Raw genomic sequence first — 14,767 nt, forward strand, 5'->3', positions numbered from 1 at the left:
AATTCTAAAAGTTCATATTCCTTGAGCTTTCGCATGTTTATGTCCAACTTTAAAATACTTCAATAATTGATGTAGATTCGATTGGACATTTGTAAATATAGAAGTTATTTTGTAGTCTTCGTAGCCTTGTGTTCTAGATTTACTGTAAAAGCAAGTTGCCACACGCACGAGCGTACGCGCGCACACACACGTTATATATACATATATATTTTAGGAGGCCCACTAAAGCTTAAAAAAAAAAAATTGCAAGTCTTTCTTTAAGCTTTCGGAGAGTACATTCTCTCCCTCTTTCAGAAAGAGAAATAAAAGTTACAAAAACTGAAAAAAACTGTCAAGGTAAAAGAAATAACACAAGCATATAGTTGTATCAGAATAACTGCCCTACGGTGGTTTGCCAATCTTGTTTAACAACTTAGTTACACTAAATACATGCTTTGTCATAATTGCATTACAGAAAAGGTCCAGTTTAAAATTGCTCTTATATATATTCATAGCGTCAACATTTGGGATTAAAATAGATTCTAACAGTTTTCTTCTTTCAGTGTTATTAACAACCTTTATGTTTTTCATTTTGTCCAGGTTAACCATATGATTTTTACTTTGTTTATGTTGAAAGAGGGCGTTGTTTTCATCACCTTTCCTTAATGAGTCACAAATGTTGTTCTTTTTTCTTCTGTCAAAATCAATCGTTTCACCTATATATGTTTCATTACCACTCTTGGCAGAGTGTTTCGTAAATGCATCCGTGTGTTCTGTCCACGTAATTTTTAACATTATTTGTTAGCTACATTTGAACAGTGTTTGTATTCTTATATACTGGGACAATTTTGCAAAATTTCAAATATTCCCTTGCCACATAATATATCCTACGTGCCTTAAAATGCGCCCTTTGAATAAAATTTGTATTGTATCCAAATGTAGTGAAATTTTTTTTGATATGATTTATTTCAGTATCTAAAATTTCCACATCACAAAATTTGTACGCTCTCAAGAATATATTAGAAATAACTACTATTCTGACATCTTTTGAATGGAAAGAAAGAGCATGGATATATAGACTCTGTATGGGTGGGTTTTCTATATACTGCATATTTAATTCTATTATCTTCTGTACGACATAATAAACTGTCTAAGAAAGGTAACGTGTTATTATTCTCATTTTCTACTTTAAATTTGATACACTGGTGTAAATTATTCAGTTGAGTTAGTAAATCTTCAACATTAATAAAATCAATAATCAAAGCAAAAATATCGTCAACATAGCGAAACCAAATGATTGGAAAGTTAAAAATGGTAGGTAAAATTTCAGTTTCAAAACATTCCATAAACAAATTTGCTAAAACGGGTGATAACGGCGAACCCATGGGCAAGCCGAAAATCTGTGAGTAAAATTTATTATTACATCCAAAGTGACACTGTTCAATACAAATATTTATCAGGTCAATAAATACACTTTTTGGTACAGGTAGATCAATATTAAGACTATCAATTCTGCGTTCTTAAAATCGCATGCATTCATCTACAGGTACTTTGGTGAAAAGGGACTTTCAATTTTTTTTCCAAGTTTTAGTGGGCTTCCTGCAACATACTAGAACACGGATACAGTGTTTAACTTTCCTATACACACATACACACAAACATATATATATAGTATATATATATATATATATATATATATATATATATATATATATATATATATATATATATATATTTAGGATCAAGTAAAAATAAGCACTCCCTAAAAATAAAGTAGTACTTATCTTTACTTGACTTGCTCAAATAAGGGAGTGTTTATTTGGTAAACTACTCTTGGTAATTTCAAAATTTCTTCGTTAAACTATTGCCTGTTTTTCTCTTTTGATCGTTAAACAGTTTCTTATTGTGTTTTGATTGTTAAACAAGTGCTTATTTAGGGAAAAAGTGCAAGTCATGAGAGTCAGCATTTTACTTCTTCATAGAAATGTATTTTATTTCTGACGTTAAGCCTCCAAACATGGACCGTCATCTATATGAACGGATTATCAAAGTTTTCTTGGTTGAAGACTCGCTTCCCAAAATTAACTGGATGAAGCAGCAGAATCGTCTGAGAAGAGAACTAAAGTGATCCTATAGTGTAAGGTTTTTGTGAACTGGACTAAACGCTCTTCAGTTCAAGATAAATACGTCTGCAAGTGACAAGTTAAAGAATATAATAAAACATAGAAACTACAAATCAATTCACAAAGAATCGAGTTTTTTTTTTTTTTGTCGCTTAAAACTTTCCTTGCAAAAATGGATAGGAGGTATTTTCTACGAGCTGTCAGGAATTGAATTGCAGACCACATAATTACTGATTGTTTCGAAAGTGACAGTTATCAGTTATTGATACGTTCAGTTTCTTTCGTGAAATTTGTGAGAAATGTTTAAAGAAAAAATAACTACAAAGCATGGTCGACCAGGGATAGCAGGGCAAATCGATGAATCTTGATTTAGCCATAAACCAAAGCTCCATAGTGGACGGGCTCCTCAGAATCTTTTGTGGGTTTTTTGGATTGTTGATCCATCTTCGTCACCTGCTTGTGGTTACATGGAGAGAGTCGACTCCTTAATGATGAAACACTATTACCTATTTTGACAAAAGTTATGCTGCCAGGAACAACTATTCAGTGATCAGTGGAACGCATAGTGCAACATTGAAAGGCACACCTAGGAGATGCTCACAATACTGTTGACCACTCCTTGAATTTTGTTGACAGAGCTACTAGTTTTCCTACACAAAAATCTGAGAATTCCTGGAATAAACACAAATTACGAGTGAAACGGATGCTCTGATGAAGAAGATAATTTTTAAACACTTGCATGAATTCATGTGGAAAGAATGAAACCAGAACAACAAGTTTCATCGATTCTGTAGAACGAATGTAAGTCAATATTGTTTTGATTAAATTCTGTATCTGTTTATGTATTCAATAAATATGCATGTCAGATATGTTTAACTATGAATTTCAAACATAATTTGTTACTCAAGTATTCACTGTATAGACGATTATGTCAGAATTATGGCTATATTTGTTTGAATCAGTAGTAAAATGTAAAAACAACATGATGCGTTTATTGAAAACATAATATTTCAACACTGAAGGAAGTGCTTCATTATTCTTGTTCCCATAAGGGAGTGCTCATGTTTACAAAAGTATGGTGTGCTCTTCTGCACTAGCCACTTAGGGGAGTGCTTATCTTCACTTGATAAGTAACGTTATATATATATATATATATATATATATATAATATATATGTATATGTATATGTATATGTATATGTATATGTATATGTATATGTATATATATTCCTAAAATTGCTTTGCTTTGCAGTAACGATTCACGGGAGATTCTTGCACGGAGTTCGGCCTCTGTGGTGCGCTACCGTCGGGGGCCAGTACGCGGTCATTGACTACCTCCTTTCCAAAGGAGCCAATGTGAATGGCATTACCAGATTCAACAGCACTCCTCTGCGAGCAGCGTGTATCCATGGCCACCTCGATATTGCCAAACTTCTTGTGGAACACGGAGCCTGTGAGTTTTCAAGTGCAGCATTTATGTTTTCTCCCACTTAGCCGGGGTTCGCAAATCTTGCTGAAGCTGAAGAAACTCATTTATTTATTTACTTCTTTGTTTACTTATTTATCGGTTTGTTTATTCATTTACTTACTTATTTTACGTATTTAGCCAATGTATTTACATATTTATATATTTATTCATTTATTTACTTTTGTAGTTATTTATTTACTTTTTTATTTATTTGTTTAGGTATTTGCTTATTTATTTAATTTTGTATTTATTTTTTTTATTTATTTACTTTTGTATTTATTCATTTAATTAAGTCTTTGTTTATACATCTACTTAAATGTTTAATTATTTATTTTTTAACTAATATAATTTTTTATTTTATACATGTTTTTTATATACTTATTTGATTGTTTAATTATTTGACCATTTGTTTAATAATTCATTTGTGTCCTCAGCCACCGAGACTACTGATCCATACTCGTTCACTTGTCTGATGCTCGCTGCTCACAACCGCCGTCTGGAAATTGTGAAATACCTTTTAGAAATTGGCGTTGACGTGAACGGAAAGAGTATAGACGGGCAAAGCGCTTTGCATGTGAGTGCGGAAATAGGACATATTGAAATAATGAAAGTGTTGCTGGATCACAATGGTCAAATGGAGGCCGACATTTCTGGTGAGTCTTGTTTCGAATTCTTTGGTTTAAATGTCCTAAATCTTTCTTAGAACTGTTTGTTTTAAATGTCCTAAATCTTGCTTAGAATGGTTTGGTTTAAATGTCCTAAATCCTACTTAGCATTGTTTGGTTTAAATGTCCTAAATCTTGCTAGAATTGTTTGGTGTAAATGTCCTAAACCTTGCTTGAAATTGTTTGGTTTAAATGTCCTAAATGTTGCTTAGCATTGTTTGGTTTAAATGTCCTAAATCTTGATTAGCATTGTTTGGTTTAAATGTCTTAAATCTTGCTTAGCATTGTTTGGTTTAAATGTCCTAAATCTTGCCTAGAAGTGTTTGGTGTAAATCTCCTAAATCTTGCTTAGAATTGTTTGGTATTTAAATATCTAAATCTTGCTTAGAATTGTTTGGTATTTAAATATCTAAATCTTGCTTAGAATTGTTTGGTATTTAAATATCTAAATCTTGCTTAGAATTATTTGGTATTTAAATATCTAAATCTTGCTTAGAATTGTTTGGTTTAAATCTGATAAATCTTGCTTTGAATTGTTTGGTTTAAATCTCCTGAATCTTACTTAGAACTGTTTGGTCTAAACGACTTAAATCTTGCATAATTCATTTACAGAACTGAACGATGAGGTTTCGAATGCTGTAATGTTCTGTGCTGATTTGACTGAAATATTTTTTCGTTTCTTGGTATGAAAAGATTGCTTTGTTTGTACATTCTAAAACGGTGCCTGAGATGGAAAATTTTCTTTTTAAATGGAATCACATAAACGCTGAGTTAGATTTAGACTAAAGTCACCTGTAGATTTATTCACACTAAGAACTATCAAAACTGAATCATTCCTCGTCTTCCTTTTATCAGGAATTACTCCTCTGATTCTGGCGAGCTTTCGTTGCCACTTGGAAATGGTAGAATATCTTGTAAGCAGAACAGACTTGATATCTGTTAAAGAGAAAGCCGATGCATTCGAGTTACTTGGAGCTTCGCTTTTAGACGATTTGGAAGATATTGTCAGTGTTATTCAGTACTGGAAATCAGCTATGAGCCACAGGTAAGTTCTTTCGTGATCATTCTCATACGTTTCTCAAGGTCTGATAGATAAAGTAAGAATTTCATTTGTGGAAAATAGTATGATTGAATGCCGTGAATTACTATTTAACATTGTTGAGTGTTATTTAACTGCTTCAGTATATGCTTTCTTATGCACTGAATACAATCTTTTAACAATATGTTTCCAGGTACGTAGATGGTGTCCTGACTTATCCAAAATCCGAACTGAATTTGGAAGGTCCTGCACACGAGGAGTTCAGGGAAGTCACCACCTTAGAGCAACTAGAGGCCATAGAGACTGACTTCGAGTCAGTCCAACGTCAGTCTCTCCTCGTGAAGGAGAGGGTTTTAGGACCCGATCATTTTACCACACTGCTATATATCCGGGACGCAGGTCTCGACTACGCAAATGACGGTGCTTTCAAGCAATGCATCAACCTGTGGGTTCACGCTATCGAAGTGCAATATTTCCGGCTAAAACCACTCAACCACGCTAGGCTCTACCACTTCAGGTCATTCGTGGGGCTGTTTTCATCCCTGACGGACGCAGAGCATGTAAGTAACTGGAATCGTCAACCTAAGGATTTTTTCGATGATATTATGTGTGTGTTTGAAAAAGGCGCGAGGGAATTGAATCTGGTTGTTTCCGAATTAGATCAAAGCGACATTTCCGTGAAGAAGCTAAATGAATCACACCTTAACGAGTGTGTTGCAATCATCATGCATTTATTAGTATCGTTAACTATGTTACAGCCACAGCTCTCGTCCTCTCAGATACACACTTTCAGGAGTGCGTTGTATCAACTACTGAAGAAGGATCCAAGGGATGCAGCGGGTTGGAGCCTTCTCCACATCGCCTGCTGTAGAAGCTTTAAGCTCATGGACGGGTTTTCAGTGCCGGTGTCTAGCACTCCTAGAAAGACAGTCATCGACCTCCTGCTGGACACCGGTGCAGATCCTTGCGCCACCGACAAGGAGGGCAACACGCCCCTCCACACGCTTGCCAAAAATGAGGATTGCTCCAAGGGCATGGTCGAGTCACTTTTGCGAGCCGGTGCTCACTTAGACGCCATGAATAGCCGAAGGCAGACGTTCTGGTCACTGAGGGGTTCCCGGGAACCCGTTCTTTCTAAGGCAAAGGTGCTGAGTCACACCTCTCTGCAATGCTTAGCTGCCACTTGCATTCGGGAACATGGGATTCCTTATAAGGGTATCTTACATCCCCGACTTGAGAAATTTGTTGACATGCACTAATCAAGTATCATTTTTAATGTTGCTATTTATATTTGTATATATAAAAGTATTTATTTCATGTAAGAAATTCTTGTACATTTGTTCTGTAAATATGTAGACCAACTGTAAGTAGCACTTGTAAATGTTTTCAGAAAAACTCATTTTCATCTTATTGGCATAGTGAAAGAAACAAAATGTCATGGTTGCATGTACATTGTAATACTGTATTTTCCTTAAATGTCTTAGAAATATATGTTCCAAAAACATATCATGCATTTGTTTTTATCTCCGAGCGGCCATCGTCCCACAGTTGTTCAAAAAATGGTTGCTTAATTTATTTCTTTTGGATTTATGATTTTACAAGGTAGGTTTGTCACTTAAATTAGCAAGTTTTTGTATAAAATATTTAAACAAAATATTTCCATCTCTTGTCAGATAGTTACAAGGAATGATTTCGCACCACCTAGAGTCATTTTTCTTGACAGTAAGTTTTAGGGAATACATATTATTTAAGGTACCTCAATTCTTTGAATATAAATTGTCAAGTTATGGTGCAAAACTTCTAAACTGATTAGTGTGTGAGTGGGGCCAAAAAAAAAGAAATAAATAAATAAATTAATAAATCTAGACGTCGTTGTTAGCATTGGACCGAGATTGCACAGGCATGAAGATTGAAACTTTTCTCTCCATGTAGTATTGCGTCATAAACTTCTAGATCAATTATTTATTTCACAGTATACCTTCCTAATCCACCAAATTATCGATGAAACCTAACTACCTTTTCATGAGTTTTGTTTTGTGTGATGTTTTATGTAAGGACAATTGGAACATTTGATCAGTATTTAAATGCCCGTTAAGTAAGTAAGACATGCCGATAAATTGAACCTTGCTTTCTTTATACTAGGCACTGGACATAACGAATGTTATGAGAGATGGATATGCTTCACTCACCCAAACGGGATAGAAGAAATCAGGACCATCTCACTAGGTTCGACTCTCAAATGGAGGGAATAGGTATATATAGATATATATACGTATATATATAATATATATATATAATATATATATATATTATAGTATATATGATATATATATATATTGAGACATAAGGCTTAACATATGACACACGTAATATATATGCCAATGATATATAAAATAAAATTATTCAAAATTAATCAATCCTACACTATATCTTGGCTCTTACCATGTTTTGAAAATTAGAAACAGGGTGTGCTTTATACTATAGCTAAAATTTCATACTAAGTAGCTAGTGTACATCATTTGTATCCAACAACTGCAGATAAGCCAAAAAAATAACCATAGTTAATAAAAAGCTAGAAATATATATTCTTAGAGTATATCAAATAATAATATTAATAACAAATTTAAAGCAAATCTAAAATTAAATTGTTTTTAAGTTTTATAATAAATTAGCGGTTTTTTCTACAGATACAATTTTCTGGTAATATTTTTCCTCATAAATAATTGCCAATAATGTGTGACCACGGTGATACCAAACTCTGCTGATGCTACGTATACGCTTATTTCGTCGTTCTGAAAAATATACGTATAATATCGAATAGATTATTAGATTAATATATAATCATTGGCCTAAACTATCAAGGGAGTCTTCGTCATTTAAAAATCTGAAAACACTGATTCTCGGGACATTTCAGTTCCTTTACCTTATTCCTTCGCTAGTCTAATGTTGATACGAGGAATTTGAGGGCCTGGTGTGAACCTCTGGACTCGGAACGACCAACCAAGGAGAGTTCTTCAAAGGTAAATGTTAGGCATAATCGTGCTTTTTGCAACGCCATAGGACACGCCACCACGGTCGGCTGAAAGTTTCATGGGCCGCCGCGGCTCATACCACATTATACCGAGACCACGGAAAGATACATCTATTTCCGGTGGTCTTGATTATTCGCTGTACAGAAAACTCGAGTGCGCCAAGGAAACTTCGGTGCATATTTTAGGTTTTTTTTTGAGATAATTAGAGTAATAACTTACTGCTTTCATAAATTTCCCTCTTAATAGTCATATTAGTCTCATTACGAAGGTGATAAAGAAGGTTTTTAAGAATAAATGTTGAAATGTAACCGGCCGATATCTGTTTATAAGAATGAAACGTATTCGAATTTATGCCTATTATCAAAATAGGAAGAACTAAAATAAATTAATGGACACATTATATGTATGTGTTTATGTACTCTATATCTGTAATATATAATATCTATATATATATATATTATTAATCTATATATATATTTATATATCTATATATGTGTGTGTGTGTTGTACTTTATTATATGTGGTGTGTGTGGTGTGTGTGTGTGTGTTTGTGTGTGTCTGTGTTTGTGTACTGCCGCAGAGCTATATTACAAAGACACCTTACGCTGCTCGAGAACTTCCGAGTTAATGGTATATTTAAAAACGATAATATAATCAAACTGGCACTTACAATATTCTTTCCCGATAATAGTAAAGGATGTCTATATAAAATCCCAAGTGAGTCTTGTGACAGCTTTTATATCAAAGAGAGAGAAGAGAGAGAGAAGAGAGAGAGAGAGAGAGAGAGAGAGAGAGAGGAGAGAGAGAGAGGAATAGGACTGCATTAAAATGTAAAAGATGAGCAAGAGGTGAAAGAGACAGTCTATGTAAACGATACGATAGAAAGATTTATTACCAAGTCCAGCTTTCCAAAAGAAAGTTTTGGTTGGATCATAATAAATTTCAGACACTATAGTAAATCGTATACGTGTGAGGACATGCCATACTGTCTTCTTCTAGTTTTGTTTAGGAATCCATACGGATATGTTACTGTCATTCACGTTAAAATTATCATTAATGAGATAAAAAAAAACATTCATTCATCATCCAAACGTTTTACCGTAAATAAGAGAATGACGCAATCATTAATTTCGTGACAGGTAATTTAATGGCATGTCAAATTAATACCGCTTTCTTCAAAAAGAGATTCTACACACACACACACACACACACACACACACACACATATATATATATATATATATATATATATATATTATATTATATATATATATATATATGATATATATATATATATATATGAATAACTTGATCATGAAGTACATAAAACGTGATGCTATGTATAAATAAAGGTTTTTTTCGCCACGAAGGAAAAAATAAAAAAACGAGATAGCCAAGTACTTTCGGTCCTGTCCGAACAGGACCATAAGTACTTGGCTATCTCGCTTTTTCATTTTTTCCTTTGTGGCGAAAAAAAACCTTTATTTATATAATAAATATAAATAAGACTTTTTGTCGATTGAAAAAGCCAAGAAAATGGAGAGGAAGAGTTGTTGTTTCTTAAATATTCTAATAACCGCATTAGTCATTTTTCCACATCGGAAGCTCCATATGAAACATAACATTAAAGTTGTAATTTAGCATTATAAATTGAAAATGATTATATGAACGTAAATAGAATTTTATCCCTCTTTTACTAAAATTATCTAAATAATTTTATCAGTCCAAAATATCTTTATCATTCTTATCTGTGCAATAAAGTGCAATAAAATTAAAGTCCCTTAGTATGATAAATCCTAAAATACCATCCTTTTAGTGAACATAACATAAAAAGAAGATGAAAAAAACGAATGTTCATTGAAAATAGTACGACTATTTTCAAAGGCAATAATTTATATACAATCATGCTCATATTAAAATGAATGTTAATTTCATATTCCACGAATAATATGGACACACATTTCACATATACAATGGATAACTGTGCTCCATTTCACTTTACATTACGAAAAAAACTCAGAAGTTATTCAAAATGCTTTGGTTAAAATATGATTTCCTATCATGGGAGAACTTTCCAAAACGAATATTCACTACAGCTTTATACGATTTCACTGAGAACAAAATGAAAAATTGTTGTTCCAAAACTTGTGGGTTTTCGGCATTGTTGTCGTGTCTAACGATGACATCTATCGAACAATACCATCCTGTATGTCTTTATTCTATCTATTTTATATTTTTTTCCAGTGGCATATTTTACCTAAGAAGTACAAAATGACATGATACCCTGTCTGACCTATGTTACCCTATCTGCCATATTTTACCGAAGTAGAAACTGACATGATACCCTACCTGACATATATCACTTGAGAAGTACAGACTAACATGATATTCTATGTGATACCCTATTTGCCATATTCTATCGAAGAAATACAAACTGACATGATACCCTATATGACATATTTTACCGAAGTTCAAACTGACATGATACCTTACTGACACATTTCAATGAAGGAGTAGACACTGACATCGTACCATATCTGAGATGTTTTAACAAGGAAGTGTAAACAAACATGATACCCTATCCGTCATATTTTACAGATGTACACGCTAATATGATACCCCTTCTGAAATATTTTACCGAAGAAGTACAAACAGACATGATGCCCTGTTGGAAAGCTGTTCAAAATTACCGAATGTGCAGGGTTACTAATGATACTACTTACGAAAACGTCCCCCCTCTACACCCTAGGGGATACCCCCAATAAACCCCACCAATTGGAGGTTATGCCAATGTGTGTATCTTTACGAAACCTCCCTTGTAACCCAGTTTTCGAGTAAAAGTGAAGTATACATTCTTGTTGTTTTTATTACTTGATACACAACAAAATTTAGTTGCATTTCTCTGTACAGATATCAAAACAGTATGTATAGCTAGACTGCAACAGGAAATGTGTTTGTTCATATTAAAAATTGTTGATGATTTCCATTTTGACCACAGAAGCTTACTGTGCCATTCAAATTTTAGCAAATGTATAGAAGAAATGTTAAAACAATTTATTACCACTGATATAACTTCACACTACTGCGACGTATCACAGAAGTGAACTAGACTGAGGTGACAGACTTGCCTCCCCAGATGTTGCAGGTCTGTATACAATAACAACTCAACATATGGACCTCAACTTAAAAGGTTTCTGTACTTATTACGTACATTATTAAAATTTTATTTTTGCTACGCTACCATTTGAGATATGATACATCTTTAAATAAATTTACTTATCAGAAAGCCAGATCTCCAAAATGTCCATTAAGCCAAGATGTTACCTCTATTACTTGGATTTATTACATCCAAGGCCTTACTGCTTATTGGAAATTTCCAGAGTATGCATATTAAAAGCTATTACGTACAAACCTTTAAGGTTTGAATAAATTTCAAATATTGGGTTGCTTTGTTAGGTTACGTTAAGAAGCCTAAAGAAAAGGAGGTTATAGATTGGTGGAATGGTTAGGTTATCTACTTTACAATACAGTGCTGTAAAAGTGAGGTTAGGCACAACATACGTTTTGTCAAATATGGTTAGATTTGGTGAAGTAAAGTGAGATTCAATTGCTTTTGTAAGACAGGTACAGTAAGACTAGGCTGGGAATTCAAAAATTGGGCCTAATATTTTTGGTAGGTATGTTAAGATTATTCTACTATATTCTAGGGTAAAGTGAATAGGGGGTCTGGGGGGGTGAAGCCCCCGGCTAAATAACTCAGCCTGCTATGTTAGGTTAGTATACGTAGTTCCTTTTATAATAGGTTTCCTTAGCCAATCCGTTCTTAAACATATGGTAATGGCTCCCTAATGACTTGCACTCATATGAGGAACCATTCCTTAACAACAACATGGCAGTCCTGCTGTTCTCCCAATTTTTTTCACCACGAAAAACCTCACTTTCCCAAAGGGTCCCCAACCAAATGGGTTGATAGGTATGAAGCTAACATTCACTGACTGGCAATAAGCAGCAGCTAAAAGTACTACTATATGAAAAATCAATTTCCAAGGCAAACTATACTTTAATATCTATACTAGGTATAGCTACCTACTAAATTTAAGATAAAAAGTAGGGTAATAAAATTATGCAGAAATTGCTTTCTGTCAATTTCATGTCGGTTATTAGGCCAGTTTAAAGATATCGTTCTATTAATCTCAACTATGCTTAAAATAAACTAATTTTAGCCTATCCTATGCCTATAGATTTATCAAAATTTCTCGCGATTGGTAGGTAACAGACACTTCACATTTCCTTAGCCTACCTACCTAGTCTAACAATAAAAATAAAAATCCTAATAAGCTAGCTATTAAATTACCTGTAATTTAGACATTTTTCCGTATATCTCATCTACTTAAATGAAAAAAATAACACTCTGCAACTCGTTGGTAAAATATTAATGAAGAATACTTGATGAAAGAGTTAAATACCTGGAAATATGACGAGAAATTTGCCTGGCACAAAATAACATTGTTTACATTCGGTAGTAGGTAATGTCGGTCTGACGGTCCGACTCGGTAGTCATTCAGTGCGTTTTGTTAAGTGAACGTATTTCTTTGATCTTTATCTATCAAAATTAATTTGATTTACATGACCATGCTAAATTGAATATTGTAATAATTTATTATAATTACATCCTGAAGGCAACGAAAGGATGTTTTTACAGTTGATTAAAAAAATATTCGCTGATAACAGTTCCATTCACCAGTCATAAAAGAAGAGCAAGCAATTAATGCACGAATATCCGTACTTTTATAAATTTACTGTCATTCATTTATTTGGAGAAACGTTTATAAGTCCTTTGCATACGAACACATAGTGAATACGAATTTATCTACGAATACAGAATGGAAATGTAATCATGCCCTTACCACTTTGCGACAATAAAATCAAAATTACGATTTAAGGACAATTATGAACATAAAATAAGCAGCTGCCTCAAATCACATTAATAACGTTCTATTCATAGTATAAAAACGTATATCATATCCATAATAAAGAATCTCTGACTTTTTTTTATTTCAATTAACTTACCTTATAGCTAAAGAAAACGGACTTACATAAATAAGAGGGATAACTTCCTTAAATTTACGACAACCACATATGAGGACATTTGTCTTGCAACAGGGTTCATGGATAAGAATTGTATTGAAATCAAAAGTATATAGTTGCCTGGACTGTAGATCTACCTGCTGATACGATATTACGTTTGACGTTTCTGAAAATCGACGTAACAACAGTTAACAAGCTTCCGCACGAAAACGAGTTTAACGATCAATTGAGGTTATGAACAACTTTAACAATTCGTATAATTAAGTATATTACAAGGTATATTTTGCCTTATTTGCTAAGGGTAATAATATAATTAATGACTTATATCAATGCAACTATCTAAAATGTGTTTTTAGTTTTAGAAAACCTGATAATATGTTTAATTTTATATTTACGAATCTGGCAACAGTGTCGATTCTCATCATGTAAACAAACATTTTGGTCAAATATACGTGTATCATTTCAAAATTTTCGGCTTCAATTTCTCTACCCAGTATGCAAAATTGATTTAAATAGTATAATTGTAATACACAGTACTGAAAAATTTTGAGTTGTATGAAAGATGAAAGAATACTGATGGCCATTAATTATTTAGATTTAAGGTAAATGGCAACGATCATTGGAAGCCACAAAGTCTTATACCACCATATGTTCGAGTTAACAACGGTATTTAAATGTATTATCTCCAATCACTATTTTTATTGTTGGCGTGTTTATACAGCCTTTTCGAAGAATAATTGGTGAAAATAATTTCTTTCATGAAAGAAGTAAGGCACATAATTATTGGTAATTAATTATTTCAATTCACTAAAATATACGGCCTATTTGGGTGAAAGACAATTGGAATTTTTATCAAGTAAATTCATGAAAAAAAATTGAGACATACGCCCACATATGACACATAAATATATATGCTAATAATACACAGATACAAATTATTCTGAATAATCAATCGTGCATCAATATATTGGCTTCATATCATGTTTGAAACTTAGAAACATTATTCTGTTTCTTTTTTACGACTCAAATTTCATACCAACAACTGGCAGATAAGCCAAAAAATTAACCATAGGAAATAAAAAGCTAATAATATATATTTCTTAGTAGTATATTAAATAATATTATTAAGAATAAATTTAAAGTGAATTTGAAATTATTAAAGTTTTATATAGTTTTTAAAAATAATTAGCGCTTTTCTACAGATACATATTTTTTTTTGTATTTATTTCTCTTCATAAACAAATTGGCAACAATGGTGTGAGTCACGGTGATACCAAGCTCTGCTGATGCTACGTATACGCTTATTTCGTCGTTCTGAAAAATATACGTATAATATCGAATAGATTATTAGATTACTATATAATCATTGGCCTA

At 32.9% G+C, this 14,767-nt stretch overlaps 1 protein-coding gene across 1 annotated transcript; it reads left to right on the forward strand.

Moving 5' to 3' along the window:
* Positions 1 to 2,299: 2,299 nt before the first annotated feature.
* Positions 2,300 to 6,627, forward strand: LOC135218268 (protein fem-1 homolog A-like). The gene is made up of 6 exons (XM_064254443.1): positions 2,300 to 2,903; positions 3,354 to 3,554; positions 4,004 to 4,222; positions 4,847 to 4,917; positions 5,090 to 5,279; positions 5,467 to 6,627. The coding sequence occupies exons 5-6, from the start codon at positions 5,134 to 5,136 to the stop codon at positions 6,530 to 6,532; spliced, it is 1,212 nt and encodes a 403-aa protein (XP_064110513.1). The 5' UTR covers positions 2,300 to 2,903; positions 3,354 to 3,554; positions 4,004 to 4,222; positions 4,847 to 4,917; positions 5,090 to 5,133; the 3' UTR covers positions 6,533 to 6,627.
* Positions 6,628 to 14,767: the final 8,140 nt, after the last annotated feature.

The sequence above is a fragment of the Macrobrachium nipponense genome, chromosome 9 (assembly GCF_015104395.2).
Source record: "Macrobrachium nipponense isolate FS-2020 chromosome 9, ASM1510439v2, whole genome shotgun sequence".
In the NCBI taxonomy this organism is placed as follows: domain Eukaryota; kingdom Metazoa; phylum Arthropoda; class Malacostraca; order Decapoda; family Palaemonidae; genus Macrobrachium; species Macrobrachium nipponense.